At 39.4% G+C, this 27,747-nt stretch overlaps 1 protein-coding gene across 1 annotated transcript in view; it reads right to left on the bottom strand.

Moving 5' to 3' along the window:
- samd14 (sterile alpha motif domain containing 14) overlaps positions 1-27,747 on the bottom strand; it is a 181,211-nt gene that overhangs the window by 5,255 nt on the left and 148,209 nt on the right. The window contains exons 8-9 of the mRNA XM_043675132.2: positions 9,728-9,844; positions 4,651-4,812 (exon numbers count right to left, since the gene is read on the bottom strand). Of these exons, the coding sequence (XP_043531067.2) occupies positions 4,651-4,812; positions 9,728-9,844 (279 nt within the window). The remainder of the gene's footprint in view (positions 1-4,650; positions 4,813-9,727; positions 9,845-27,747) is intronic.

Raw genomic sequence — 27,747 nt, 5'->3', positions numbered from 1 at the left:
GGTGTGAGAGAGGAGATAGTATCGCATTGTTAATTAAGGAGCCAGTTGCTCTATTAAAGAGGGATGATAACATATCTTCAAATGAGGCTTTGTGGGTACACCTCAGGAATAAAAAGGGGGCAATCATATTGCTGGGAGTGGGCAATAGAAGAGCAGTTATGCAGTCAACTCACTGAAAATACATTCAACTTTCCCAATATTAATTGGGATATTCATAGAGTAAAGGTTTGGGGGGCAGGGGTAGTGGGGAGCAGATTTCATGAAATGACTTCAGGAGAGCTTTTTATATCATCCTGTGGAATTAAAAGTGGATATATCCCCATTTCCAGATGAGTTGTATCCCGAGGTCCTGAAGGAGATGAACAAAGAAATTACAGGAACTCTGACCCAAATTTTTAATTGCTCTTTGACCTCAGAAGAGATGCCAGAGGACTGGAGGAGAGCTAATGTGGCTCCACTTTTCAAGAAGGGTGGTAGAGATATATCAATGAATAATAGACCAGTGAGTCGCACATCAATGGTAGGGAAACTATTGGAGAAAATTCTGAAGAAGAGAATTAATCTCTGCTTGGAGAGATAAGGTTTGATCAGGGTTTAATCAGTATGGCTTTGTCAGAAGGAGGACATGCCTAAACAAAATTGAAGTTTGCAGAGGTGAGCAGGTGTATAGGTGAGGGTAGTGCAATTGATGTGGTTTATATGGATTGCAGCAAAGTCATTGACAAGGTCCTCATGGGATACTGGTAAAGAAGGTAAAAGTACATGGGATCCAGTGTAACGTAACCAAGTTGAATCTAAAATTAGCTTTGTGGTCAGAGACAGAGGGGGGGTTGTTGAAGGCTGTTCGTGTGACTGAAAGTTGGAATACCACAGGGATCACTGCTGAGTCCATTGCTGTTCATGATATATATATAAATAATATAAAAGAAAATGTCGGGAGGATGGAAAGCAAGTTTGCAGATAAAACGAAGGTTGGCCAGGTGGTAGATATTGAGGAAAATGGTTTTAGGTTACAGGAGGATGTAGACAGATTGGGCAGATGGACAGACCTGTGGCAGGCGGAATTTAAACCTGATAAATGTGAGATGATGCACTTTGGAAGAGATAACATGAGAATAGAGTACTCGATGAATTGCAGGACAGTCAGAAGGCTTTTTGTTTTCTATCTCGTCTAAAGTACGTTAAAATCTTGTAAACCACAACTAAATTGCCTGGAACTGTAAATCTCCTCTGTATCCTCTCAATGCCAGTGCCACTCACATCCTTGCAAAGGGTGCTGCCCAGGACTGGATGCAGTATTCTAGTTGTGGCCTAACCAGAGCATAATAAAGATTCAGCAGAGCTTCTTTTTTAGCTTTTGCATTATATATGGTAAACTTTGCTAATTAATCTCTGCAAATATATCCTGCTGCATTTAAGGATTTATACATATGAATTCTGAGGTCACACTGTCACTGTGTGCTCTTTGCCATTTCCTTTGCCCTTGAGCATTTTCTGTCTGTCCCTATAACCTCTTCCAAAATGCATCACCTCTCACTTCTCTGTATTAAATTCTATCTGTTACTTTTGGCCAGCTGTCTAATCCTATTGCAGATGTTTGGCATCATTCTCATTATTTTCCACATTCAGTATAATTTTCAAAGTTGGTCACTTTGTATTCCAATATCTCATTAGTTCATATATTTCCGAAAAGGAATAGCCCCACCATTGGCCCCTGGAGAACACAAGTTTCTACCATTCTCCAGTCTGAAAGGCTGCCATTTACCGCAAATCACTACTTCTTGTCCTTAAGCCAATCTTTAATCAAAACTGACATAACTTTTATATTCCATCAGGTTCATGATGTACTGCAACACTTTAATTAGGTGCAGTAATCCAAGTCTGCATACAATTGTAACTTCAACCCAGAAACACACACTGTGTCCATGGTGAAGTTTGACCAGCTTGATTGCTGAACATTTCCTCGATCTGCCATTAACTGCTCTGTAATGGACTTGGAGGCTGTGGTAAGGGGGGAGGTTTCTGGGTAAGAGGGAGACGCTCAGGGTTCTGACTGTAATTATTTCTATTGTCACTTTTTTAACTTGAAAGTTGATGATTTCACTGCTACTCAGCCATTAAATGAAGAGAAGAGCAGGCTACCAGGATTTCTGCCAATGTTTCACACCTCCTCTACTGATTGTCCATCCGTAGCCAGAAGTATTGTAGACATCACTTCTACTGAAAAGTTAAAAGTTAGGTTTGGTTTATTTGGATCGTGTATAAAATTGAGTTGCTGAAATACCTTTACAACTGGTGAGCTTTGTTCTCACTGTTTATGTTTCTTAGTTGCTTTGCAACTTTGACGCCTTGATCTGCAATGCCAACAATTTCACTTGAATTGTTTGAAAAACAGCCTCTACTGAGCCCAAAGATAATGCCTTGACTTGAGCTTACCTCGACTTAGTGCTGATCTGCATTTCCTGCTATGCTCTCCGAGCCCAGCTTGACCCGAATTATGGAGCTCAGTCAATTGGTGTATCCCATCACAGCAGAGGCAAGTCATGCAGGGTTATGTTGGGGAAGAGGCAGGGAGATCCCTTTCTATTGCATTAGTTGATGTATGGTAAAATGATGAATGGGGGATGAGTGAGTGAATGGGTGGGTGGGTGAGGTAGTAGGATAGAGTGATAAGTGGATAAGGTTGCCCAAGTAGCAGTTGGGTAGGCAGGGGATTGTCAGGTCATGAGTGAGGGGGCAGTGGGTTAGTCAGGTGGTGTTCAGGGCTTTGGAAGAGTGGGTCAGAAGGGTTGAGGGAGGCTTTGGAGAATCTGGAGGGGCAGTCTGTGGCAGGGTGAGATTGAATGTGTCAGCTCTGAAGATACCCAAGAGTCAGACAACATTTGGTCCATCTGTTATTTCCTGAGTAAGTTTTCAGGTATGAACATCAGAGCAACTAAAACCTCTGACTTAAATTCAGATACAAGACTTTTGTTTCGCTACATTCCAGAAAGCACTGAAATTGCCAATCAGTAGCTTAAAGTTCCTGGAGAATTCCCACTTTGGTCAGTGAATGAAAAGTCTGCAGGGTCCAGATGGTATCTCCACTTCATGTCTGTCCTTTCCAATTCAGAGAATTTAAATCATAGTAGATTTGATCAGGTAAAGTGTGACAGTATCCACTGAAGCAGGTGTAATGTTGACTCAACTATCTTGCAACCACTTGCTTTGCAGCTTCTAATGTTGCTGCCTTGGAAAGTTCCTGCCAATGTTAAAAAGATATGATGTTGTTTCTAATAACCCATTCGTATTAAACTAAAGAGTGTCCCAAATGGAAAGGTTTCTTCAACTGTAGCTTTTTTATATATGTTATGATTGTCACTTGGGGTGCGAGAGGTCCCAGGTTCAGATCCCCCAAACTGTTACGATAAGGGGCAAACCCCCCTGCTTAATTTAACCAACAACACAGAGAAGATTTACCCTGTGCGGTAAAATCTGTAAACATTTGAGAGGCCAAGACCTATTTAAAGTAAAAGTTAACAACTTTTTTTCTTAAAGTATAACAGAGAATAATTAACTAACAACTATTTACAACTCCTTTCTCTAACTTATCTTTTATCTTCCCCTTCTACAATACTAGTCCGATAAAACCCTCAATTAAGGTTTATTAAAAATTCAAATTTTCAAAACCAGCCAGATGTTGAATCTTCTCATTATATCTTGCTCTGTCTTCTTTTCTTCTTCTTGAGGATTTCTGTTTCACAGGTTACTGAACAGTCTGTACATGCTGGTGGCTTGGCAGTTCTCCTCTCAACTGTTCAATGTTCCCTGGTCTTACACCACCCCCCCCCCACCCAAGCATCAGATTGTGTCATTGTCTTTTAAGATTGTGAATGTACTAACCTCAAACTTGATTGGAGTTTGATATTTTTCGGGGTATAATTTAAACTGATTGGCCTAATTTGAATCTGTTTTGTCACTCCCAGACAACCAGCTATACTAGCTAATGGACGAAAAGGTGACATTACATCTTGTTCAGAACACTTGGTGCTGTGTCAAGTAGTTCTGCGAGCTTTCAACTTTCTTAAAGGGACAGTACACCCACATCTTCATAACATATATAAAATTATTACTTGCTCATCACATAGTGTCACACAACTCTTTAAAGGAAAGGGAACCCCAAATTTTATGTGTTGACATTGCACACAGTATCAAAGGATCATTTGAAGGATAGGGGACAGAGAAGTCAGCTGTACCCTTTTTTTGAGTCCCCTCACCCTCACTCCACTACATACCCCCAGGTCCAGTTAAGGTGCTCAGGGTTCTAAACCATGGCCAGTAACACGAACATTGAATTTTCAGGGTTGATGGCAAAAGACACAAAACCTGAAGGATAATGGCTGTGGCACATGGAGGATAGTACAGGAAGAAGAAGCTCCCTTTAATCACACAAGAAAGGCAACAAGGAAATAATCTCATGCATTATTTATTTTCTTCAGTCACATTGCTCACTGAAATTGAAAATAGAAGGCTCCCTTAAGCAACTGAACAGGAAAGTGTAAGACTGCCAAGTGTAAAGAAATGAGCAGAAGACCTTCCCTGATCACTACTACACAGTAAACCATCCTTGTTATCAAAATCCCACTTTCAGCTCCACACCCACCAGCTTACCTTCAGTTTGCTTCCATCCAAGAGCAACAATTGTTCACCGTTGATATTGCCAGCGGTGAATTCCGATATGTAATGGTGCATGTTTAACCCAGTCAGCCATTGGCAGACTTGCTGAGTTGTCCAAGAAGAAACAAGGCAGTAAGGCTGTCCCTCATCAAGAAACTGGGAAATGAAACAAATGGCACACAATCATTTGACATTGTAATCTCAGAAGTGTACCCCATGAGGATAAATGAGCTTTAAAGGTATGTTACTTAGATGTTGAATGCCTCATAAAAGTGAACTACACAATTATATGTTGTTGAACATCTCCACTTGTCTCATTTACATACTTTAAAATAGAATCAATCCTGGCATGTGTGTTTTTTATTTACAAACCTTCATGGGAATATGTGGTGTCATATTGAAGAATATAATAGGATGTGCAAGTGGTAATTTTTTTAAAGATAAATATTGAGCTGAAGTAACCTCCATTATAATCATTTTTATTTGAATAATGATAAGACAGTTAAATGAAGTATTGATTTTTAAACAGAGTGATGCATTCCGTCCGATAGTGATCAGGTTCTGAAGCACAGTATCTGTAGATCCTCCCCTTCACGGAGGCTGATTAGACCTGAAACAGTGAACCTGATTAATTGGATTCTTCCTTCATTGAGTTCACGGATTCCCTGCTCACTATGACAGGTTTCTTTTAATGTAATGAAAAACATAATGACAGTGGAAAAATGGCTCTGCAGTTTGTAACACACTTTCCATGTACTGAAAATAATAACTGATCAATACTTGACTAAAATGTGTGATAACAAGCGCAGTGATTTCAAGAAATTTGTACAAAATGTTGTTAATATAAAATGAAATCACCGTGTGATGTGCAATAATTAGCTGAAGAGAAGATTGAGTCAAGTGTAACTTCACCCCTGGCATTTGAATCCCCATTACATTTCTCGCCTTTAACCTATTTCATACACTACTAATTGGTAGCATTGGGTAAACATCACTAGAACAAGTAAATGCCTACCTTTCATAGGAAGGCACCATCAAATCCAATGTCTAATATCTCCAAATGTTAATTTGAAAAAAATATCAAATATGAATCAATCATGAATTCAATCCTCTGCAATGTCCATTATGACCTTTCTCAAAGGACATGGAATAGTCACATTTTATCAGAATTGCATTCCAATGGGGCACAATGATTTGTCTCAAGTGTCTGGAATATCATTCATTCAATTCAAATACAAAGCATGTAAAGTTCATTCTATCAAAAGTTGATACAAAACCATCCTATTAAGGAAAGTAAATATGACTAGGTTTGAATTTTACATTTCAAATAGTCTGACTTTCACAGTTATTCAATACATCTTTGCGGAAATAAATTGGTTTGTTCGAAGTTTACTGCCATAAGTTAATGAAATCTGTTTGAAGTGCTCACAAATCACATGTCAAATTCTGATCCTGAGTTTTAAATCACTGCAAACTGTATAGAGTTGATGCTGCAAATAGTTGCCCAGCAACAATGACTCAAAACTATCCAGGTTTTGTTTTGATTTCTCATTCTTTGATCATCATGTTATTTTCAAACTCCTTTGTAAAATATTGAGATATTAAGGAAGCATTTGGAGAAAATACTGAGTTAGAAACCAACTATGTGCCGTAACGCACTCAATTATGTAGTGGTGCCTGATGTAAGTATTCTGTGATCACATGTACAACTTAAAAACAATACTCTTTCTTAATTTTCTCTAACCTCTCACACCCCCACCAGTTTAAAATAAAATCTCTACTCATTTTTCTACTTCATCATTTTGTGAGGCAGCACTCCTCACAAAATGTAAAGAAAGCAATGATATGAACATGCCAAAAAAGGAACAAGGGTAGTCCACTCGATGTTTCAAGTCTGTTCCATCAATCAATAAGATCATGGGTAGTTTGATTTTAACCCCAATTCTACATTCCTGCACACCTGTGATAGTCTTTCATCCCCTTGGTAATCTTGAATCTATCAGAGTTCATGTTTCAGGTCCAATGACCCTTCCTCAGATATGGCTATACTGATAGATTATAACAACTTTTGTTCAGAATTTTCCAGAAACTAGATTAGTCTTTAATTTCCCATCCATTGGACAATGCTGATCCAGTTGTTATGATAATTGCCAATGGTACAGCTGGCTGTACAGCTACTGTGTTTGTTCCTGTAGCTTCCCAAGAGATCAGCAACAAACTGCAAACTGCTTTTTAAATAATCTGTTACTTAATAATATCTGCACACAATGATTGTTACTGTCTGCCATTATCATCTTTTGACTGGTTGCAAATAAGTCAATTCCCCTTTATTTCTTCCTTAGTGCTCTAAAAACTGAAGTCATCTTCAATTGAATTCTCTTTACTACTTCCAATGCTATACATGCTAGCTGGCTATTTTACAGCTTTCTGTTTGGAAAATAACGGTTGGAAAGATCATCCAAGAAATTATAGACCAGTCAGTTCAAGATAATATGTGGTTACGCACTTTAGCAGCAAGAATAGAGGAATTGAAACATGTTTAGAGAGAGGGAGCAGAAAACTGCAGCATAGAGGTTCCTTGAGCATGAATCACAGAAATCTAGTATCTAAGTTCAGAAGGTAATTGGGAAGGCAAATGGAATGGTATTTCAAAGGGAATGGTATATAAAAATTGGGAAGCTTTTCTAAAACTATAAAGGCACAAGGCAGAGCACAGCTGGAATATTGTGCATAGTTTTGGTTTACTTATCTAAGGGAGAATATAGTTGTCACTTGGAGGCAGTCCAGAGAAGGTTCACTCAGCTGATACCAGCTATGTGGTGACTGTCTTATGAGGGTAGGTTGGGCCTGCACTCATTGGAATTTAGAAAATGAGAGGCAGCCTCATTGAAACATAAGTTTCTTAGGCTGTTTGACAAGGTAGATGTTGATTGGTTGCAAACACAAACAGAAATTGCTGAAAAGTTCAGCAGATGTGGAGAGAAATCAGAGTTAACATTTTGGGTCCGCTGACCCTTCCTCAGAACTGGTTCTTCTCTGAACCTTCATGGCACATCTCCGATCCATTTGCAGGACACTTCTGCACTGGCAGTTATCATTGACACGCTGCTGCAAGGACACTGTGCTGCCAGGGACACAAACTCAGCTCACAAACTGGATCACTCTCGTAGCACTCACTCTCACTCTGAGCCCACCTGGATGCTCACAGCATACCTGCCTTGCATTGCTTTGCTCTTTCTGCCCTTTGCCCCTTGCAGTCTTGCAACAGGCTCATGTTACTTCTGTTTTGCCTTTCTATTTAGTACATACAAAAGTCCAGGAAGCTTGTCATGTTGTCACATTGTCAACAGTCCTCAATCAAGTCAAGGGGCATAGCCTTTGCTCAGGGACATATTAAGACAAGGACAGCCTTCAATACCAGTCCAAAGACTTGGACGTAGTTGGTCAGCTGCTTGTATGGGTCAGACTCAGGATGCTGTCCACATGAGGGGTGAGGATCTAAAGGTCGGATAGCTGACAACCTGCCTTGACTCTTTCTGCCCTATCATGGGATGTTTTCCTCCAGCAATGGGAGAGAGAGAGGTATTCAGGGAAGTGAAAGTGAGGACACAGCTGTAACCTTTGGTATTTAAGGTGTAGAATACAATCCCTGGAAGTAGTGGTACCAGTTGTAGTTGAGGCATTCAAGAAGGTAGTAGATGATATTTTAAGTTAAAACAATGCACAGAGGTGAGAGACTGGCACTAATTCAAAATGCACAGACCTGGTACAGACACATTGGCATGAATCACCTCCTCTGAGCCATAACAATTCTGCGATTTTGCAGCTTTATTGCTTTAACATCAGCTGAAAGCTCCCAAATTCCAGCTATCATCGCTATAACAATGTAGAGCTAAAGAACCACTCTGACCTCATTGCTTCATCCTTCTGACTTTCACTTAATTGGAAAAAAAAATCGTAGCAGGAAGCCATGCTGCAGTAAAAGGAAGATTTAACTTTAAAAAGAACAAAAATGTGAATAATAATGTAAGAGTTTCTTTACAGCTTGATATCTACCAACCAATTGCTTATATCAGCCTTTCAACCAGATGGAAGGTCCTTGGCAAGGCCTGGAACAGCTGACCTGGCATGGATATATCGCTACTTCTGATTACATCTCACATTACCTCTTCAGTTAAGTCTTCAATTATTTCACCTCATTTAGGGTAAACCATTGAGCCATACCTTGGGGAAATCTTCTGAGAATCCTCTTGCCCACAGTTCAACCTTGCCTCACTCAATCTTCAGATTCTTCTGGGGAAAGGTCTCCATCACTGATAGTATATCTGATCATCGTCTCATATGGGCTCTTCAGGTATTGATTCAATCTCATTAGACCATAAGATAAAGGAGCAGAAGTAGGCCATTCAGCCCATCCAGTCTGTTCCACCATTCAATGAGGTCCTGGATGATCTGATGATCACTTTCCTTCCATTTCTCCATACCCCTTGATTCCCTTCCTGATTAAAAATCTGTCCACTTCAGCCTTGAATACACTTAATGAGACAGCCTCGAGAGTCATCTGGGATAAAGGATTCTATAGACACATTATTCTTTGTGCAAAAAAAATCCTCTTCATCTCTGTTTTAAAGCCCAGACCAGACTTCTTCATATCTGTTAATCTATGTTAATTGTTATACTATATACGATGGTAAGGCAAAGAATCAGTTGGCTCCGAGCTGTACACTGTTGAACCTCTTAATGGGGGACAAACACACATTCACATCAGAGATGTATTAACATAATAATCAAGCTCTTTCACAATAATAACGTTGGGTTAATATGCTGTGAACTATAGGAAAAATAACAATAAAACAAGAAGGCCTACAATCATAGACCATTTTGAGTGAAACTTGTTGCTATCAACCAGAGGAACTGTGGTGCTTTTCTGAGCTCAGAAATGGAAATATTAGTCAGGGATGTGGGACTGAATTTTTACTCCTCACTGGAGCCAAGTTGGACAGATAAACCCATCCACCAACCTTAAGAATGCAAATAAAACATCATAACAGCAGTTAACGCTAATACTCACTTCATCCGAGGACAGAGAGTAAACGTGGGTAGGCGTGGCTCTCGATTCAGCAGCTGAACTACTTAAAATTCTGGGACTAACACTTCGTGGGCTGGTGTCGTCACTCAGTGTGGATTCCTGTGTGTAGAAAGATGTGTTTAAATGATATTTAATTCTTGGGTAAAGCCTCGCAGTAAAGTTTCAAATCCTAGCTTGCGGTTGAAAACAAATAAACATAAAAGGCTAGACCTTTATCTTGAGTGCTACTACGTTGGTCACTTGCTGTACATCTTTCCTAATATTCATTTCCATTCAATGGTATTGACAAGGTGACGTGTATGACAAGGAATAATCCAATACCCTAGTTTTTATACAAGACAAATTTCTAACACGAGAGCTTCACAATTACCAAATCATGCTGGAGTAGTATAACAGAACACAATGGACATGAGATAGTATTGATCAGCTGGTCATACATGAACAAGAAAGAAACTCCTTAATATCACAGCAATGCCTAAGGTTCAATCAAGGAATAACTGCATTTGATATTATTTTTAAGTTTCTCTTAGTGATTCCACCTTTCTGTTTCATGTTCTTGTCCATGAGTGCTCCCCACTTCTCTTGAAAATATTGGCTTCCTGTTGAAGAAAGTATGCATAGATACCATTGTCCTCATCAGATATCTCTTCGGGTGACTTGAAAGAGAATGTCAGCGGGCAATTCAACCGTGAGACTCATCACACGTCAGCCTGATACTTTCCTCAGTTGATGTCTTGGATACAGTTCAAAAGGAGGGACCCTGTTTAGTCTTTGGGAACTGAAGTCATTTGGCATGTTCCAGTACTGGCTGTAGTTAGGCAGCCTGCTTTGTGCCATCTCAATAAGCGAGGTCATCATGGATCACCATTAATAAATCAATGACAATGGGAAAATTAAAAATTACTGCAAATAACAGATAAGTTCAGAAGTTACAGAAGCACACAATAATCTGAGACACTCCATGTTTTCAAATTGTACATGAAGTAGGAGCAAAACTTTGACATGTCGAAGAAAGGATGATACTGAAAGAAGAAGTTAATAAAAGCCTACCATTTTGCAAGTAAATAATATCTTAACTATATTTCAAAATAAATATCACCTTACAAAATGTTAAAAGATCAAGACTTTTTAGCTAGTTACACTCCCTGCTGGACATAATTAATATAAACGATGTATGATAAGTGTAAAGACTTTAACTTTTTTTTCCTGTATGTATAGATTTGCTATTCACAGGATTTACAAGTAAATGGCTGCTGAGTTTTGAAGGTTACTACTATTCATTTTGAAGCTTTCCAGGGTGTCAGAGTGTGGACATAGTGACGTATTATTATGGAGCATGATAGTCGCTGCACAATCCCTGAAAACTAGCTTAATGGCATTGAGGACACTGAACAAGCCTAGTTCCAGACTTGCAAGGTGATTGTTGCTGATTTCAAACAGGGTGATTAGCAGATTTATTGGAAAAGCTGACTGTTTTGTCATTTCCATAACAATAACCTAGTGCGTGATACCAAACTGCATGACGTTTGCAACATTTTCATAGCAAAGAGCCCTTGGGAATATGCCAAAGAGATGAACCAACACTTGATAATTGAAGGTCTGTGTCTCTATTATATACTGCCCTGCTTTTCAAAATCATTGGAAAAGTGTTGGTTTTACTATTAATTATCTAGATGCTTCAGTAGGTTTCTATTTCCACTTTACTATTTCACTTTGAACAAATGTGTTCTTGAATTAAAGGCATAATTTGATGATCAGTCATTTCTTTTAATATATTCCTTTGTTAGAGATTAAGAGGTGTGAAGCAGCAATTTTTGTTTAATGACTATTGCTGCCTATTGCCACAAGGTCACTTAACTTGAATAATTTCAACTAGCGTCAGACTACATTGCCTAAATTAGAAAGATAGATGACATGATTATTGTATGCTGTGACTCGATGCTGTATTCGACATAATGATCGATATGTTTACACACACACACAAACACACACACACCTCTGAATCTCGAAACATGCATTATCACATTCAAGGGAACAACATTAAATTGTTTTCTTTACTTTAGTTCCATCCAGTTAAATAGATTCATCCAGCAAACAGTATTAGCTTGAATATGTTGACAGCTAAATGCCTGTAGACTTTGTTGTATTATTTCATTCCTATTACAGTTCTTTTACTGCACTGTTTAATAGATTGTGTTTCAATAATTTCAAAGTTCCTTAATTATAAACTCAGACTCTGAAATCTCAAATGGATTAGGAATGACCTGACTTAAGGAGCTGAAATGCACATTTGACAGTTGATGGAATGGTAAACCCAGCAAATAAATGTATCTCTTTAGAATTCTGATGCAAAGCATACAATATTAAAATCCAAAGCTGAAAATTGAACAGCCTCCAAATTGGAGATCAATCCTGGTACAGGGTCACATGCCTAATGAGCAAAGTGTCAGGAATGTGGTAAATTTGTCAGCTGGCTTCAATAAGATTTTACAAGCCACTTCAGAATGCATTTCATGGTCTCAGAGGCTGCTCATGGGTTGTTGAGTGAGAGAGTTCAATAGGAATGTGGGTCCGGGAAACAATCGTAAAGGGCCTCAAGCTATCAAGGGCAAAGACCTGCATTTTAATAAGGGCCTGGCGGAAGCATTCCTAGAGCACCTGCCTCCACAGAAAGATAACTTCCCTACCAGCTTATAGCCTACAGCATCCCTTTAACAATTGACTGTGTTTGTTGAGAATATGAACAAGCTATCTTACAAACCAAATTGACCAACACATGCTCAGATACTATTCTGAATGCATAGAGATTATCTTAAACCTATATATTAGTCTCTCATTTCTATCACAGTATGCGCAGACATATCTCCCATTTAATTATGCACGTTACGCGCCTATTTTGCTCCTGTTATCTTGGTGTAGGCTATCAAATGTCTAGGTTCAGACATCTAATTCCATTCAAGCAAGACCAATACAGAAGCTTCTGGAGTGACCTGTATAAAATCCATAGTTATGTACTTTCTTGTCACCGAGTTTTGAATTCGCTAATACCAATAGGCAATATCCTTAATCGAGAGACTTAATGATGAGTGATGTTTGAAACAATAAACCAATAAATTGTTTCAGAACATGTTTAAAGTTTCCAACATTTGCCACGAAACCTGCAAAGTTATTATTAAATCCCTGCTACTGAATTTTAAGTTCCTAAGATGTTGTAACAATCTTTAAACAGCAGGACTCTTACTGTAGAAAATGATCATTAGTTTATTGCCCATATTGATTGAAATTGTGACCTATTTAATTTTTTAGTAAACTATTACAAGATTAAGTCCAGACTGCTTCCGATTTTTGGTTCATTCAATCAGAAAATCATGCCCATATGCTTGAATCATTAGGCTGGGTACTCAAACACATGGCATCATGATTGGGAAATAAGACTTCATATTCAAAATTATAGCTGGAAAACTTAAATTCAAATTCATTAAATCTGGAAATGAAAAGCTGGCATTTGTAATGATATCATAAACCATTGGTTAATTTTAGAATATGCTTGATTCACTCATATCTTTTCATGCACAAAATCTATCCTCTTCACCTGGTGACTTACTGACTCCAGACTCAGAGAAACATTGTTGGTTCTTCAAAATTTAGCAAGTAATTAAGAATGAGGCTCACTGCCTCATTATTCAATTTTTTGGCCTAAAGGCAGGTCCGACTCTCAGTGCCCATAACCTGCATCATGGGTAGGGCTAGGAAGCGGGTCCTAGCGTTACTGTAAACAGAATGATGATTGAAGCTTATGCTGTTGACATGAATTTGATTGAAACTAGGCATCCAGCCAGTTCAGCCAATGGACCGTCACAGAAGTCTGAGTTGAAAAGTGTAGCGCTGGAAAAAGCACACCTGAGGAGCAGCAGAGTTGACGTTTCGGGTATAAGCCCTTCATCTGGAATGAAGAGGGGGCTGGGGTAGTTAGGTGGGACAGCAATAGGTGGATGCAGGTAGGAGGTGATTGTGATAGGTCGGTGGGGAAGATGGAGTGGATAGGTGGGAAGGAAGATAGACAGGCAGGTCAGGTCAAGAGAGCAGTGCGAAGTTGGAGGGTTGGAGGGATGAGGCGAGGATTGGGAAGATTTGGAAACTGGTGAAGTCAATGTTGATTCCTTATGGTTGTCGGGTCCTGAGGTGGAAGATGGGGTATTCTTCCTCCAGTTGGCAGATGGCTTTGATACGGTGGTGGAGGAAGACCAGAATTTTCATGTCCTTAGGGGAGTGTGAGGGGGAGTTGAAGTGGTCGGCCACAGGGCGGTGGGGTTGGTTGGTGAATGTGGGCCAAAGATGTTCCCTGAACTGGTCCACGAGTTGGTGCTCGGTCTCCCTGATGTAGAGGCGATCGCATTGAGAGCAACTAATGCAGTAAATGAGGTGGGGAGGAAGTCTGAATCACTGCAGCAACATGCACTTCGACTTGCATGTTGCTGTCTGGATCAATGAGCAGTGATGTTAGAGACTCCAATTTTCTTTCGATCACATAGCTGACCACGTACCTCACCTACTTTTACCAACTGCCATTGGTGAATATTAGGATTTACAAGCTGGTACTTAATGCGCTTGGCTGCGTTATGAATGCATCTTTCTTGGCAATCAAGTCTTGGACAGGGACTTGCCCCTGGAGATTCTGGCTCAGGGGTAAGAATACCATCAATTGTGACACAAAGTCTCCATCACCAAGAGCAATTTGGAATGGTTAATAAATGCTCCCTGGCTTTACCAGCAACATCAATATCTTGTGAAAGAATTTGTCTAGCAAGATTAATCAATCTATCAAATAAAAGAACGAAAAATGTGTTTAATACATTCCAGAACTACAACATAACACGGAGAAATTTGCAATAGCAATACCAACTTGTTTCTTATATTTTACTGTGAAGCATTTTTATTAAAAATTCTAATCCAGTGGAAATGGGAATTCCACTAACACAGAGGTTGGCCAAAAATATCAATCACAAACTAACATTATAATACTATTCTCAGAGCTTTTGTCCGATGATCGCCCAACTCTCGTCTTACCGTCTTAATTAATCAGCATGTGCTGTTGCCAGCCATTCTGAATTTTGAAATGTTTGGAGCATCAAATTACAAGGCCACGCAATTCCCTATGTGTCACACATGTACATTGAAGTCATGAAGAGTGAGTGCACCAGCTCATTGTTATCAATGAGGAGAGCCACTCACCTTCGGTTATTATACGTTAGGAATTTTCTAGACAATTTGGCGGTGACTGTTGAAGCTTCCAATACACCATATTGCCAATGGGCGATGATCCCTCCAATCATGTGGACTGCAAGAAATTATCATTAGTATCTTATCTAAAGCTGATTTTGAAAACAAGGATAATATTAAGGCTGTTTTAATGAAAGCGATCCAATGGTACAATATCTGACATTCTATGCAATTCACCAGCAATACATGAATCAAATCTGTTCAGCTCCAGGGGAAACAGCTTCTGTTCACCCTGTTTGATTTCTTCCTCTTCTTGCACACCTTCCTCATGCTGCTGAATACTTAAATCTCTTTATAGCATGTGGACCCAATAATGAATCAATGTGGAGGGAAGAGATTCCTTCAGGGATACATGACTCCAAGATCCTTTAACCTCACCTCTTTCCAGGCTTCATTCTCTTCTCATCATAATAAATCAATGCATTCCCATTGGAAAATCTGCATTTAAAATGTAACATAGTACTTCGAGCTGAACTCAGTGAAATAATAGTAAAAGTCATGCCTCAACCATTGAACTATTCCAGCCAGCTAAGCACTACAAGCATCATTATGCATGCAAGGAGAAACAACAGTTTTTAGTCATAGCTCAATGTGCTATTCACAAACAGTAGACTATGTAGCAGGTCTTGCTAGCACTGCAGTAGCAGCAGTATTAGATGGAAACAGGCCCTTTGGCCCAACAAGTCCACACCGACCCTCCAAAGAGTAACCCACCCAGAATCATTTCCCTACATTTACCCCTGAGTAATGCACCTAGCACCATGGGCAATTTAGCATAGCCAATTCACCTGACCTGCACATCTTTGTATTGTGGGAGGAAACCAGAGCATCTAGAGGAAACCTACATAGACACGGGGAGAATGTGCAAACTCCACAGAGACAGTCGCCCGAGTCTAATCTGGGTCCCTGGCGCTATGAGTCAGCATTGTTAACCACTGAGCCACTGTGCACCCCCTCCCCACCCTGTGTATTCACATGGGATAGCTTTTAAATGAAAATACAGTCAAAGGAATAGCTGTGTCCTTCTGAACCTGGAATAATGAGGAAATGAGCTGTTAAGATTTTCACGAAATGGTGCAGGAGACCCAGAGTCGTTCATTTTGGCATACAGTACATGAGATGGGTCTGGATTGTATCGTTAGATCCTGACTTGAACTTTCACTGGTAGGAGATAGCGGAAAATTACAGTGACCCCCCCGTGACACCCCCATGACCCCACCCTCACCCCCAGCAAGGAACAGGGACAGAAAAAAAGAAGAGCTTCCATTGTCATAACCCTATGTATCTTTTAAAGTCAAAAAATAATTCTGAAATGCAGTCATTGACTGAAAATCAGAAACAGAGGGAGCACCTCGAAGATACTTTTGGTTATTTGAAAACTGCCTTGTTAGAGCCAAAAGCAGCAGATATTCGCTTCTAACCAGTGATATTAAATCTGCACCTTCCTCCTTCCAATTTAGGGGCATTGTGCAGTTGAACCTATTCAGATCCTGATTTTGGTGAACAGTTTCTGGGCCATAAGGATTTGCGTTGCCACTCATCACAGATGGGTAGGGAGTTAGCACAAACTGAAAACTGGACCACAGTTAAAATCAAGCCCATGGAGTCTAAAAAGACAAAGGTATCTGAACATGGAGAACACTCAATGAACAAACAGAAGGAAATGACAAATAATTCCAATAATGCAGTTCTAGAAATTGTCAATTCAAAAATGATTGTTGACAATTTGAATGGACAGATGCTTAAGCAGACAATAACCCATTTATTTTAAGTATCACTTCTAAAATAGCAACCAGAAGACTATGATATAAATGTGTAAAACGTTCAAATTCTAATTTGCCAACAGTAATTCTTCTGCTTATAATTCTTTAACGATGTGCAACACTGAGCTAATTATATTGAGGGCTATATTGGGTAGTGTTTATAGAAACTCCTTTCAATTTTAATGAGATCATGTTAACTTATTCTAAAAAGCCATTGTGTAGGCTTAAGACCAGTTTCAAATTCCATTTACAAGTTATTGCAGTGCACATTGTGCCATGTTAATTTTCTGCGATTTCAAAAATTCTATATATTTGTTGTTACTCATTGCACTGCACTCTCCTCCCCACAATTTGTTCCTTTGTGCTGCAGCAAAATGTTTGAGTTATGGACAGGAGATCATGTTCCACAAATGTAATTGTCGTTGTTAAACTAGAAACAAATAATTTCTGCTTGATACATTAATCTTTGTCAATGTCAGAAGTACAAATTACATCTCCTCCCTTGATATATGTGGAGGCAGTGGAGCCAGTGATCCAATTGTAAGTATTGCTATAAGTTAACCCCTTCCTTCTCGAATTTCCTCCGACTAAGAAGTTTCTATCCAATAATCTGACTGATGACTGCTTTTAGTCTTCAATAAAATATTTTGTTTTGAGAATTTTTAAAATCTTAATTGTTGTTGTATTTATTCTTTCATGGAACATGGGTGTTGTTGGGAAAGCCTGCTCATCCCTAAATGCCCTTGAACTGAGTAGCTTAGACCATACGACCATAAGACATAGGAACAGAAATTGGGCCATTCAGCCCATCGAGTCTGCTCCGCTGTTCAATCATGGCTGATAAGTTTCTCAACCTCATTCTCCTGCTTTCTCCCCACTTGATCCCCTTGATACTCAAGAATCTATCTACCTCAGTCTTGAATATACTCAATGACCTGGCCTCCACTCCCTTTGGTGGCAATGAATTCCATAGATTCGCCACTTTCTGGCTGAAGAAGTTTCTTCTCATCTCCGTTATAAGAGGTCTTCCCTTTCCTCTACTCTGTCCAGGTCATTCATTATTCTGTATGTTTCAATTAAATCCCCCTCATCCTTCTAAACTCCATCAAGTATAGACCAGAGTCCTCAAACGTTTCTCATATGTTAAGCTTTTCATTCCTGGGGACATTCTCATGAACCTCCTCTGAACATGTTCCAGGGCCAGTATATCCTTCCTGAGATATGGGGCACAAAACTGAGCAAAATACTCCAAATGTGGCCTGACCAGAGCCTTATAGAGTCTCAGAAGTACATCCCTGTTTTTATATTCAAGTCCTCTCAAAATAAATGCTTTCACTGCATTTGCCTTCCTAACCATTGACTCAACCTGCAAGTTTACCTTGAGAGAATCCTGGACTTCCAAGTCTCTTTGCACTTCAGACTTCTGAATTTTCTCCCCATTTAGAAAATAGTCCATACTTCTATTCTTCCAAACAAAGTGCATGACCTCACACTTTCCTACATTCTACTCTATCTGCTACTTCTTCGCCTACTCTCCTGACCTGTCCAAATCCTTCTGCAGCCTCACTGCCTCCTCAATGCTACCAGTCCCTCCACCTATCTTTGTATCATCTGCAAACTTAGCCAAAGTGCACTTTGTTCCTTCATCTAGATTGTTAAGGTATAAAGTGAAAAGTTGTGGTCCCAACACTGAAAATTTCGGAATGCCACTTTTTGCCAGCTACCATCTTGAGGAAGATACTTTTATCCCCACTCTCTGCTTTCTGCCAGACAACCAAGCTTCTATCCATGCTAGCACCATGCCTCTGACACCATAGGCCCTTATCTTACTCAGCAGCCTCCTGTGTGGCACTTTGTCAAAGGCCTTCTTGAAGTCCAGGTAGACAACATCCATTGGCTCTCCTTGGTCTAACCTGCTCATTACGTCTTCAAAGCGTTCTAGCTGACTTTGCCCTTTTTTACCAAACACTTCCAAGTATTCATAAATCTCATCTTTCACAATAGATTCCAGAACCTTACCCATGACCAAAGTTAGGCTAATCAGTCTGTAATTTTCTGTCTTTTCCCTTACCTCCTTTTTAAACAGGGGTGTCAGGTTAGTGATTCTCAGTCCTCTGGGACACTCCTGAAAGATCACCACTAACACCTCCACTATCTCTTCAGCTATCTCCCTTAGAATTCTGGGGTGTAGCCCATCTGGTCCAGGTGACATATCAATATTTCTTACAATAGGATCTGTCCTATGTTGTCAAAACCATCAGATTGAAATTTAATAGGTTTTTGGTATCTAAATACCTAGTTTAAATTGATTGGCTAAATTCAAAAGCCTGATGTCTTCGCAAAAACTGATTGGCCTACTAACTTTATGGCCTTTTGATACAAATGTTTCAATTTAGATATTCTCTGAATACTTGCAAACTTTCAAGCTGCTACTCCACTTTAAATCTCTAAGCACTGAAAAAGCACATGATCTTTTAAAGGGACCATCCAATGCTTTCCCCCCTGCACCTTTAGCACCTAACAAACATCAAATTCTAACTTTCTGCCTCCCAAACTACAAGTAATCTACCCAACTTCGCAACACACTCTTTGCACTGCAGATAAGTGATTGGGACCCCCATAACAGATTCTGTAATTGCTATAGTTTTTGCAATTTGCAACTCAAGTTTATCAAATTTTACACAAAGAATCCATAGACAATGAAAATGTTGTTTCTTCTTGAGCATACTGAGGTGATAAGTCATTTGTTCTGCTTATGGCGCACTAGTGATTCAAATCTAATTATTCAATTTATGTAACTCGACTTAACATTGCTGACTACAATCTGCCAATCTTAATTGAGTGTTGTGAGTGTGAGAATCAGGAATCAGGAAGGGCTTTTGCCCGAAACATCAGTTCTCCTGCTCCTCAGATGCTGCCTGACCTGTTGTGCTTTTCCAGCACTACACTCTCAACTCTGATCTCCAGCATCTGCAATGCTCACTTTCTCCTAATCTTAACTGAGCACCCAATAAGCTTTAATACACCTCCCATCATGACTGGAACTAGAATTTTAAAATTGGGCTATTGCAGTTTAATTTTCAAACATAGAATTGCTTGGGTTTGGACAGCGTGAGTAACAACCATTGTGGGGGGTAGTGTATCATTACCTTCATTCACCTTACCAATACTGGTATGATCAAATTGACCATCTGTGTTCAACACAGCCCAAGTCTTCATATTGACATTAATGAACAAGTACTCAACTCTACCACTGACACTCAGTACCAGCAGTGATCTTTCTACAAGATGCATTGCAGAAATTCTCCAAAGCTCCTTACAAACCACTGATCATTATCATCCAGAAACATAGGGGAAGAAAATACATGGGAACACCACTGCCTGCAAGTTCCCCATCAAGGGACTCAGCACCCTGACTTGGAAATATATCGCTGTTCCTTTAGTGTCACTTGGTTGAAGTCCTAGAAGTCCCTCCCTCCCTAACAGCATTGTGGGTGTATCTACACTAAATAGATTGCCATGAATTGGAGGTGCTGTTATTGTACTGGCGTGGACAAAGTTAAAAATCACACATTGAACTATAACCTGGTGATGTGTGATTTTTAACCAAATAAATTGCAGCAGTTTAAGAAGGCAGCTCACCACCACCTTCTCAAGGGCAACTACGGATGGGCTGTAAATGCAGGTTCAGCCTGTAACTACATCCCATGAATCAATTTGAAAAAGTCATGAAAGATTGGAATGCAGGCACTCACATAATCAGGAAAACTAATAGGATGCTGCCCTTTTAATATGAGATGGATTGAAGACAAAATTAAATATGTTATGCTTTAGCTATACAGGCCATTGGAGAGAGCAAATCTTGCATATTGTGTGTACTTTTGGTATCCTTATTTAATTGCATTGTCGTGGAATGAATGGGTTGTCTTATGAGAATAAGACAGGCTTGGTTTCATTACTGATGTTTAGCAGAATCAGGAGTGACTTAATTTGAAACATACAAGGTCCTGAATTGTCTTGACAACATGGACATGGACATGTTTCCTCTTGTGGGTCATTCTGGAACTGGGGCAATGTTTTAAAAATAGGGATCAATCTTTCAGGACAGAGATAAGGAAAATTCTTTTCTCTGAGTTTGTAACTAATTTGCAACTCTCTGCCTCAGAAGGTGGTGATAATTTAATATTTTTGCGAGGTGTATAGATTCTTGTCCAGCAGGGGAGTGGGGGGTTATTGAGGGCAAGTAATCTAAAACAAAACCTTACAAGCGAAGACACTATTGAATGGAGGAACAAGCTTGAGGGACAGAATGATTTACTTTTGCTTCTATATTATATGTTTTTATGTTCATAAAATAGTGTTGATAAGGACTTTATAAGTTAAGTTGATAAATTTATTAAATAAAAAACATACTACTTGGTTGCTGAACATGCTCAAAATGTTGAAATATGTTTTCTTGGTCTGACAACAGACAATTGAGTTTGCAGTTTGATTTCATTTGTTTATGGATTGCAGTTTGGGGTGTTTGTCTGCTGCAACATTGACATAGTATAAGAGAGGCAAAATTCCCTTCCTTAGATTCCTAGATTACCATTGCCTTCCATGGGGAATTGCTCCGTATTTTCTCTTTTCCGTTGTTTTGTTTCTTATTTATTGGCTTTTCAGGTCTCTCCGAGGGGAGATTGGACCATCTGGCATTTTAAGATTTGAATACGGGCAACATGCCATTTGATGGTTTTGAAGTGTGCTCAGTGTTTTAGTAAAGTTGTTTATGGTATTCTTTTGTTAAAGTATTTAACCAACAGTCTTACATGTGTGCAGACCATCAAAACTATTTATAAAATCCAAACTTGTTTCTCATGAGCTAAAGTCATATTCATTCTATTTGTCAATCTGAGATACTATTAACAATTATTGAAAGAAAAAGGAAAGACATTTATACACCAACTTCCACAACTTTAAGGTCACCCAAAGCATTTTAAAGAGGAATGTAATCACTAGTGTAATTAGGGAAATAGTTAAAGGCATAGACAATGTTCTCTGTGTCCAGGATCAAGAGTGCCGAAGGTTGTGTTGCCTGCCTGGTGCTCAGGTTTGGGATCTGGGCTGCAGAGGAACTTGGAGTTGGAGGGTAAAGATCCAGTGGTCATGATCCACATAAGTACTAATGACATCGATAAAACAAGGGCAGAGGTTCTGCTGAGGGAGTATGAACAGCTCGGAGCTAAATTAAAAAGCAAAACCAACAAGGTAATAATTTCTGGATTACTCCCTGAGCCACGAGATAATTGGCACAGGGTCAATAAGATTAGGCAGGTAAATGTGTAGCTAAAAGATTGGTGTGGAGAAATGGGTTTGAATTCATGAGACATTGACATCAGTGTTGGGGGAAGATGCACCTGTTCCAATGTGACAGTCTTCATCTGAATTGTGCTGATACCAGAGTCCTAGCGAATTGCATAACTAGGGCTCTAGACAGGGCTTTAAACTAAATGGCGGTGGGGGGTGGGGGGGGGGGGGGGGGGGGGGGTTGTTAGTGTTGGTGTGGGGTAAGGATTCAGTTTTAGGGGAAATTAGAAAGCCCGAATTAAAGGACCAGGTAAGAGTGCAAGGTTGATGTGGCGGATGGTTACCAGACAATAAAGGTGAGACTTGGAACAGGTGAATATCTTTTTGCAGCAATGAGTTAAAAATAATTAGGGAAATTTAACAGTGGAACAAATTTAAAAGCTTTGTATATAAATGCGTGAAGCATTCAAGACAAAATTAATCAGTCAATTACACAAATATAAACAAAAGGGTATGATTTGGTAACGATTACTGAGACATGGTTACAAGAAGACCAGGTCTGGGAAGTGAATATCCAGGGTTACTCAGCATTTCAGAAAGACAGACTGAAAGGAAGGGAGGTGAGGGTAGCCTTGCTGGTGAAGGAAGGGATCATGCTGTAATGAGAAATGGTATAAGCACAGGAGATCAAGATATGGAATCAGTCTGGGTAGAAATTTGTAATAGCAAAAGGAAGACATCCTTGGTAGGAGTAATCTATATGTCCCCAAACAGTGGTTCCGCAGTGGGGCACAGCATAAACCAGGAAATATTAGAGACTTGCAAGAAAGGGTCAGCAAGAATCATGGGTGACTTGAACATGCACATAGATTGGAAGAATGAAATTGGCAAGGGTAGCCTGGAGGCAGAATTCATTAAAGATTGTTTATTTGAACAATATGTTGTGAAACCAACCAGGGAGCAGGCTATTCTGGATTTGGTATTGTGTAATGAGGAGAGATTAATTGGTGACATCATAGTTAAGGATCCTCTAGAGAGTAGTGACCATAGTATGATAGAATTCAAAATCCATTTTGAGGGCGAGAAAGTGGAGTTCCCCCAGTAGTGTTCTGAAAGTAAACAAAAGAAATGATATAGGCATGAGGACAGATTTGGCCTGAGGAGATTGGGCAGGAAGGCTAAATGGTAAGACAGCGGATGAGCAATGGCAGATGTTTAAGGTGCTACTCAATTCCTCACAGCTGAAATATATCCGAGTGAGAAAGAATGACAGTAAGGGCAGGGATTAAAAATCATCCATGGCTAAACAAGGAGATCAAGGACAATATAAAGTCAAAAACTAAAGTATTCTATATTGCAAAGACTAATGGCAGGCTGAAAGACTGGGAAACTTTCAAACACAAAGGGATACTCAAAAGTTCATACAAACAGCTAAGGTAAATTACAAAAGAAAACTGGCACAAAACATCAAAGAGGATAGTAAAAGCTTCTGTAGGTATATAAAAGGAAAGAGAGTTGCTAATGTGAATGTTGGTCCCTTGAAAGATTAAACCAGAAAGTTAATAGTGGGGAGCACTGAGCTGGCAGAGGTGCTGAATCAATACTTTGCCTGTTTTCATGGTGGAGTACACTAGTACCATGCCTGTTGGAACGGGCAAGTCAGAGGCAATAGATAAGGTAGAACTTCGAACAATCGACATCGTTAAGGAAACAATACTAAGCAAACTATTAGGATTGAGGACAGACAATTCCCCTGGGCCTTATGGCCTACATCCTAGGGTATTAAAGAAAGTGGCAGCAGAGAATGTAAGTCCATTGGTTATTCAAAAATGGAGGGAGGCAAAATGTAGGAAATTATAGACCAGTTAGTTTAACACCTGCTGTTGGGAAAGAGTTAGAATCAATTATCTCGAAAGCAATATCAGAACATTTGGAAAGTCAAAATGCCATCTATCAGAGTCAGCATGGTTTTATGAAGGGCAAATCATGTTTGGCTAATTTGCTAGCATTCTTCGAAGATATAACAAGCAGAGTGGATAGTGGGGATGCTGTAGATGTAATTTATCTAGACTTCTGGAAGTCTAGATGTGCCACACAAAAGTTTAATTCACAAGGTTGGATCATATGGGATTAGCCTGGGTAGATGACTGGCTGATGGACAAAAAGAGAGATGGAATAAATGTTTTTTTTTCTGGATGGCAAGCTGTAACTAGTGAGGTGCCATAGGGTTCAGTCCTTGGAGCCCAGCTATTTACAATCTACATTAACGACTTGGACACAGGGATGGAAGGCTCTAGAGCCAAGTTTATGGATGACTCAAAAAATAGGTGTGATGGTAAATTGCAATGAGGAAATAAGAACCTTACAAATGGATATACATAGGTTAAGAGAGTGGGCCAAAATGTGGCAGATGGAGTTTAACGTGGATAAGTGCGAGGTCATGCATTTGGGTTGAAAAACTGGGAAGTTGACCTATTATCTTATTGGAGAGAGACTTCAGGATGCTCTGGTGCAAAGGGATCTAGGTGCACTGGTTCATGAGTCACAGAAAGCGAGCATGCAGGTACAGCAGATAATAAAGAAAGTGAATGAAATGTTGGCATTTATAGCTTAAAGGAACAGAATAAAGGTAAGGAAGTATTATTGCAGCTCTATAAGGCATTGGTGACACTGCACCTGGAGTATTGTGCACAGTTTTGGTCCCCTTATTTGAGGAAAGATGTAGTGGCATTGGAGGTAGTTCAGAAAAGGTTCACTAAATTGATCCCAGAGATGAGAGGTTTATTGTATGAAGAGAGATTGAACAGTTTAAGCCTATACTCTCTGGAATTTAGAAGAATGATGTAAGATCCAAATGGAGGTATTTAAGATGATAAAAGATGTGGATAAAATGTGGAGCGGATGCTTCCTCTTGTGGGGCATTCTCGGACAAGAGGTCATAATCTTAGGATAAGGGGTAGCAAATCTAAAACAAAGTTGAGGAAAAATTCCTTCTCCCAAAGGGTTATAAATCTGTGGAATTTGCTATCCCAAAGTGCAGTAGATGCTGGGACAATGAGTAAATTTAAGGAGGAGTTAGAAAGACTTTTAATTGGCATTGGGTTGAAGGGATATGTAAAGAAGGCTGGAAAGTGGGGTTGAGGAGCATATGAGCCATGTTCGATTGGCGGAGCAGAGTCGATGGGCTGATTGGCCGAACTCTGCTCTTATATTTGGTGTGGCACAGTGGCTCAGTGGTTAGCACTGCTGCCTCACAGCGCCAGAGACCTAGGTTCAATTCCCACCTCAGGCACCTATCTGTGTGGAATTTGCATATTCTCCCTGTGTCTGTGTGGGTTTCTTCCCGCAGTCCAAAGATGTGCAGGTTAGGTGAATTGGCCATGCTAAATTGCCCATAGTGTTAGGTAAATGTAGGGGAATGGGTCTGGGTGGGTTGCTCTTTGGAGGGTCAGTGTGGACTTGTTGGGCCAAAGGGCCTGTTTCCACACTGTAAGTAATCTAATCATATCTTATGAAATGCAGCAACCAAATTATTGACATCAAGTTCCAACAGACAGCAATGTGATAATCTTCAGATCATCGGTTTTTAAATATTGTAGAATGAGAGATAAATATTTGTGAAAACTTTCCAGGGCGGACATCCCTGTTTGTGTACATTGAGGAATGTCATTTGGATGTTTTATGTTAATTTGGGACCTTGAATTAATATCTCTTTCAAAGGACAGTATCTCTGGCAGTGTACCACCCCTTCAGTACTACGTTGGGTGATAACCTAGGTTTGCATTGTGATGTCAGGAAACGTGATAGCATCATGCCATTTGATGTAAACTTACAGACAAGACTAATGGATGCCCATAGAGTGTAGCACAATAGCAGTAAAGCAAGTGACTGGGAGTGCAACACACAAGCAATTACGGTGTAATCAATCCACACCTCATTCAAATATTATTTTCAGAATGTGCATCTTGCAAAAAGTGATAAGGAGAGAGATTCAATTTTTACTTGTTCAGGGGATGTGGTTTTGTCTGGCTGGTCTAGCATTTATTGCCTGTCCCTAATTGCTCTTGAGAAGGTAATAGTTATGGTTTGGATGGAGCTCTTGGAGTTCAGTAGCTTTTTGCAAGTGTTCACAATGTGCATTTATACATGGATTATGCAAATAGATGTTTTTTTTTTATTTGGATTTTTACACTTGAGATGGTGCCAGAGAATGGCAAAGACTGGACACTTTTCACTGTACTCCTGTACTTGAGTGTATGTGACAATCAAATTCTAAATCTGTTAATATAAATTTTCGTATCTGGAGGACTGCATTAAAATAGCACCCATTAAGTCAAGGATAAAGGAATGATGGTGCTTCGCTCTAACTTACATTTAGCATGCTTCATAAATACTGTATAATTCAATATTATATTTATTTAATGAGCTTGGAATATTTATCCCTCTGTCATCAAATTTCATCTGATTTGTATTCCAGGAATGCACAAAGTATTACAAGGCTGTCATCTCATTGTAAAGTTTGTTATGCAAAATAATTTTGAGGAATCTCAAGTCATTATGAAAGATGGTAGGACCTGTAGCACAAATTAGTCTTAGACTTTGTTAATTAAGTGCTACTTGATGCTAGTTCATTCAGAGAGGTCAGAAGATCTTTATTGTGGTAAAAGAAGATGATGCCACATGGGGGGTGAAGACTGAGATAGAGGCAGATTTTTGGGGAACACAAGGAGAACCATATTGTGAGACTGACTGTAGTATATTGAACTTGTAATATTTGAAGCTAATAGTAATTACCTCAAATGAAAAGTATTCCATGTTTTAGAGCTAACACATCTCACTTGAATAAGTACAAAATAGTCAAACTTCAATCAAAATACTTTTTGCTTTAGTTGAGCTATGGGCCTTGTTCTCCTCAGCATTAATAAAATGAGTCCTGTGTACTGATTTATAAAGTTTCTATCATGCACGAATGCATCACTACCAGAAAAAAACTGTAGGCAAAAGGAATTCATACAGACACTGCACCTTTTTTCATTAGAAGGAAAGGGTGTTGGTGCTTGTTCCATAGTTGAGCATTCATAAAAGGAGACAACATATCAATTTTTTACATCCTGCAATCATCAGAACTGTGCCCTCAGAAAGTATCTTGACAAAAGCAACACCAATTTATACAACAGGAAAAATGGTGCTGAATGATTGGCTATCATTGGGATGGAGATGCAGCAAAAACAGTTAATGTCAATTTTAGTTCTCAGATTAAACAGGAGACTCTGATTGGCCAGGGTGTTGCCACGGGAATGCAGAATGATGAGCTGTCACCAATATCCTTTCCTTCTAATGAAAAAGGTGCAGTATTTGTATGAATTCCTCTTGGCTACAGCTTTTTTTTCTGGTAGTGATGCATTTGTGCATGATAGTAACTATATAAATAAGTTCACAGGACTCAGTTTTATGTAGGCAAAAGTAAGGTGCATTTCCATTTTTCACTGATAAAAGGATATTGGAGATTGTTAATCTCTGCTGTGTTCTTGTAGCAACACAGTGACCAATTAGAGCCAACCTGCCTGACCTGAGAATGAAGATTGACAGTTAACTGCTTTTGCTGCATCTTTATTCCAATAATGGACCAAACAATTGGCACCCTCTCCTCATGTTGTTTTAATTGTTATC

The sequence above is a fragment of the Chiloscyllium plagiosum genome, unplaced genomic scaffold (assembly GCF_037043375.1).
Source record: "Chiloscyllium plagiosum isolate Xiang-an unplaced genomic scaffold, Cpla_swu_hap1 HiC_scaffold_32, whole genome shotgun sequence".
Taxonomy (NCBI): domain Eukaryota; kingdom Metazoa; phylum Chordata; class Chondrichthyes; order Orectolobiformes; family Hemiscylliidae; genus Chiloscyllium; species Chiloscyllium plagiosum.
The sequence above is the reverse complement of the archived record's forward strand: the minus strand, read 5'-3'. Positions and strand labels throughout refer to the sequence as shown.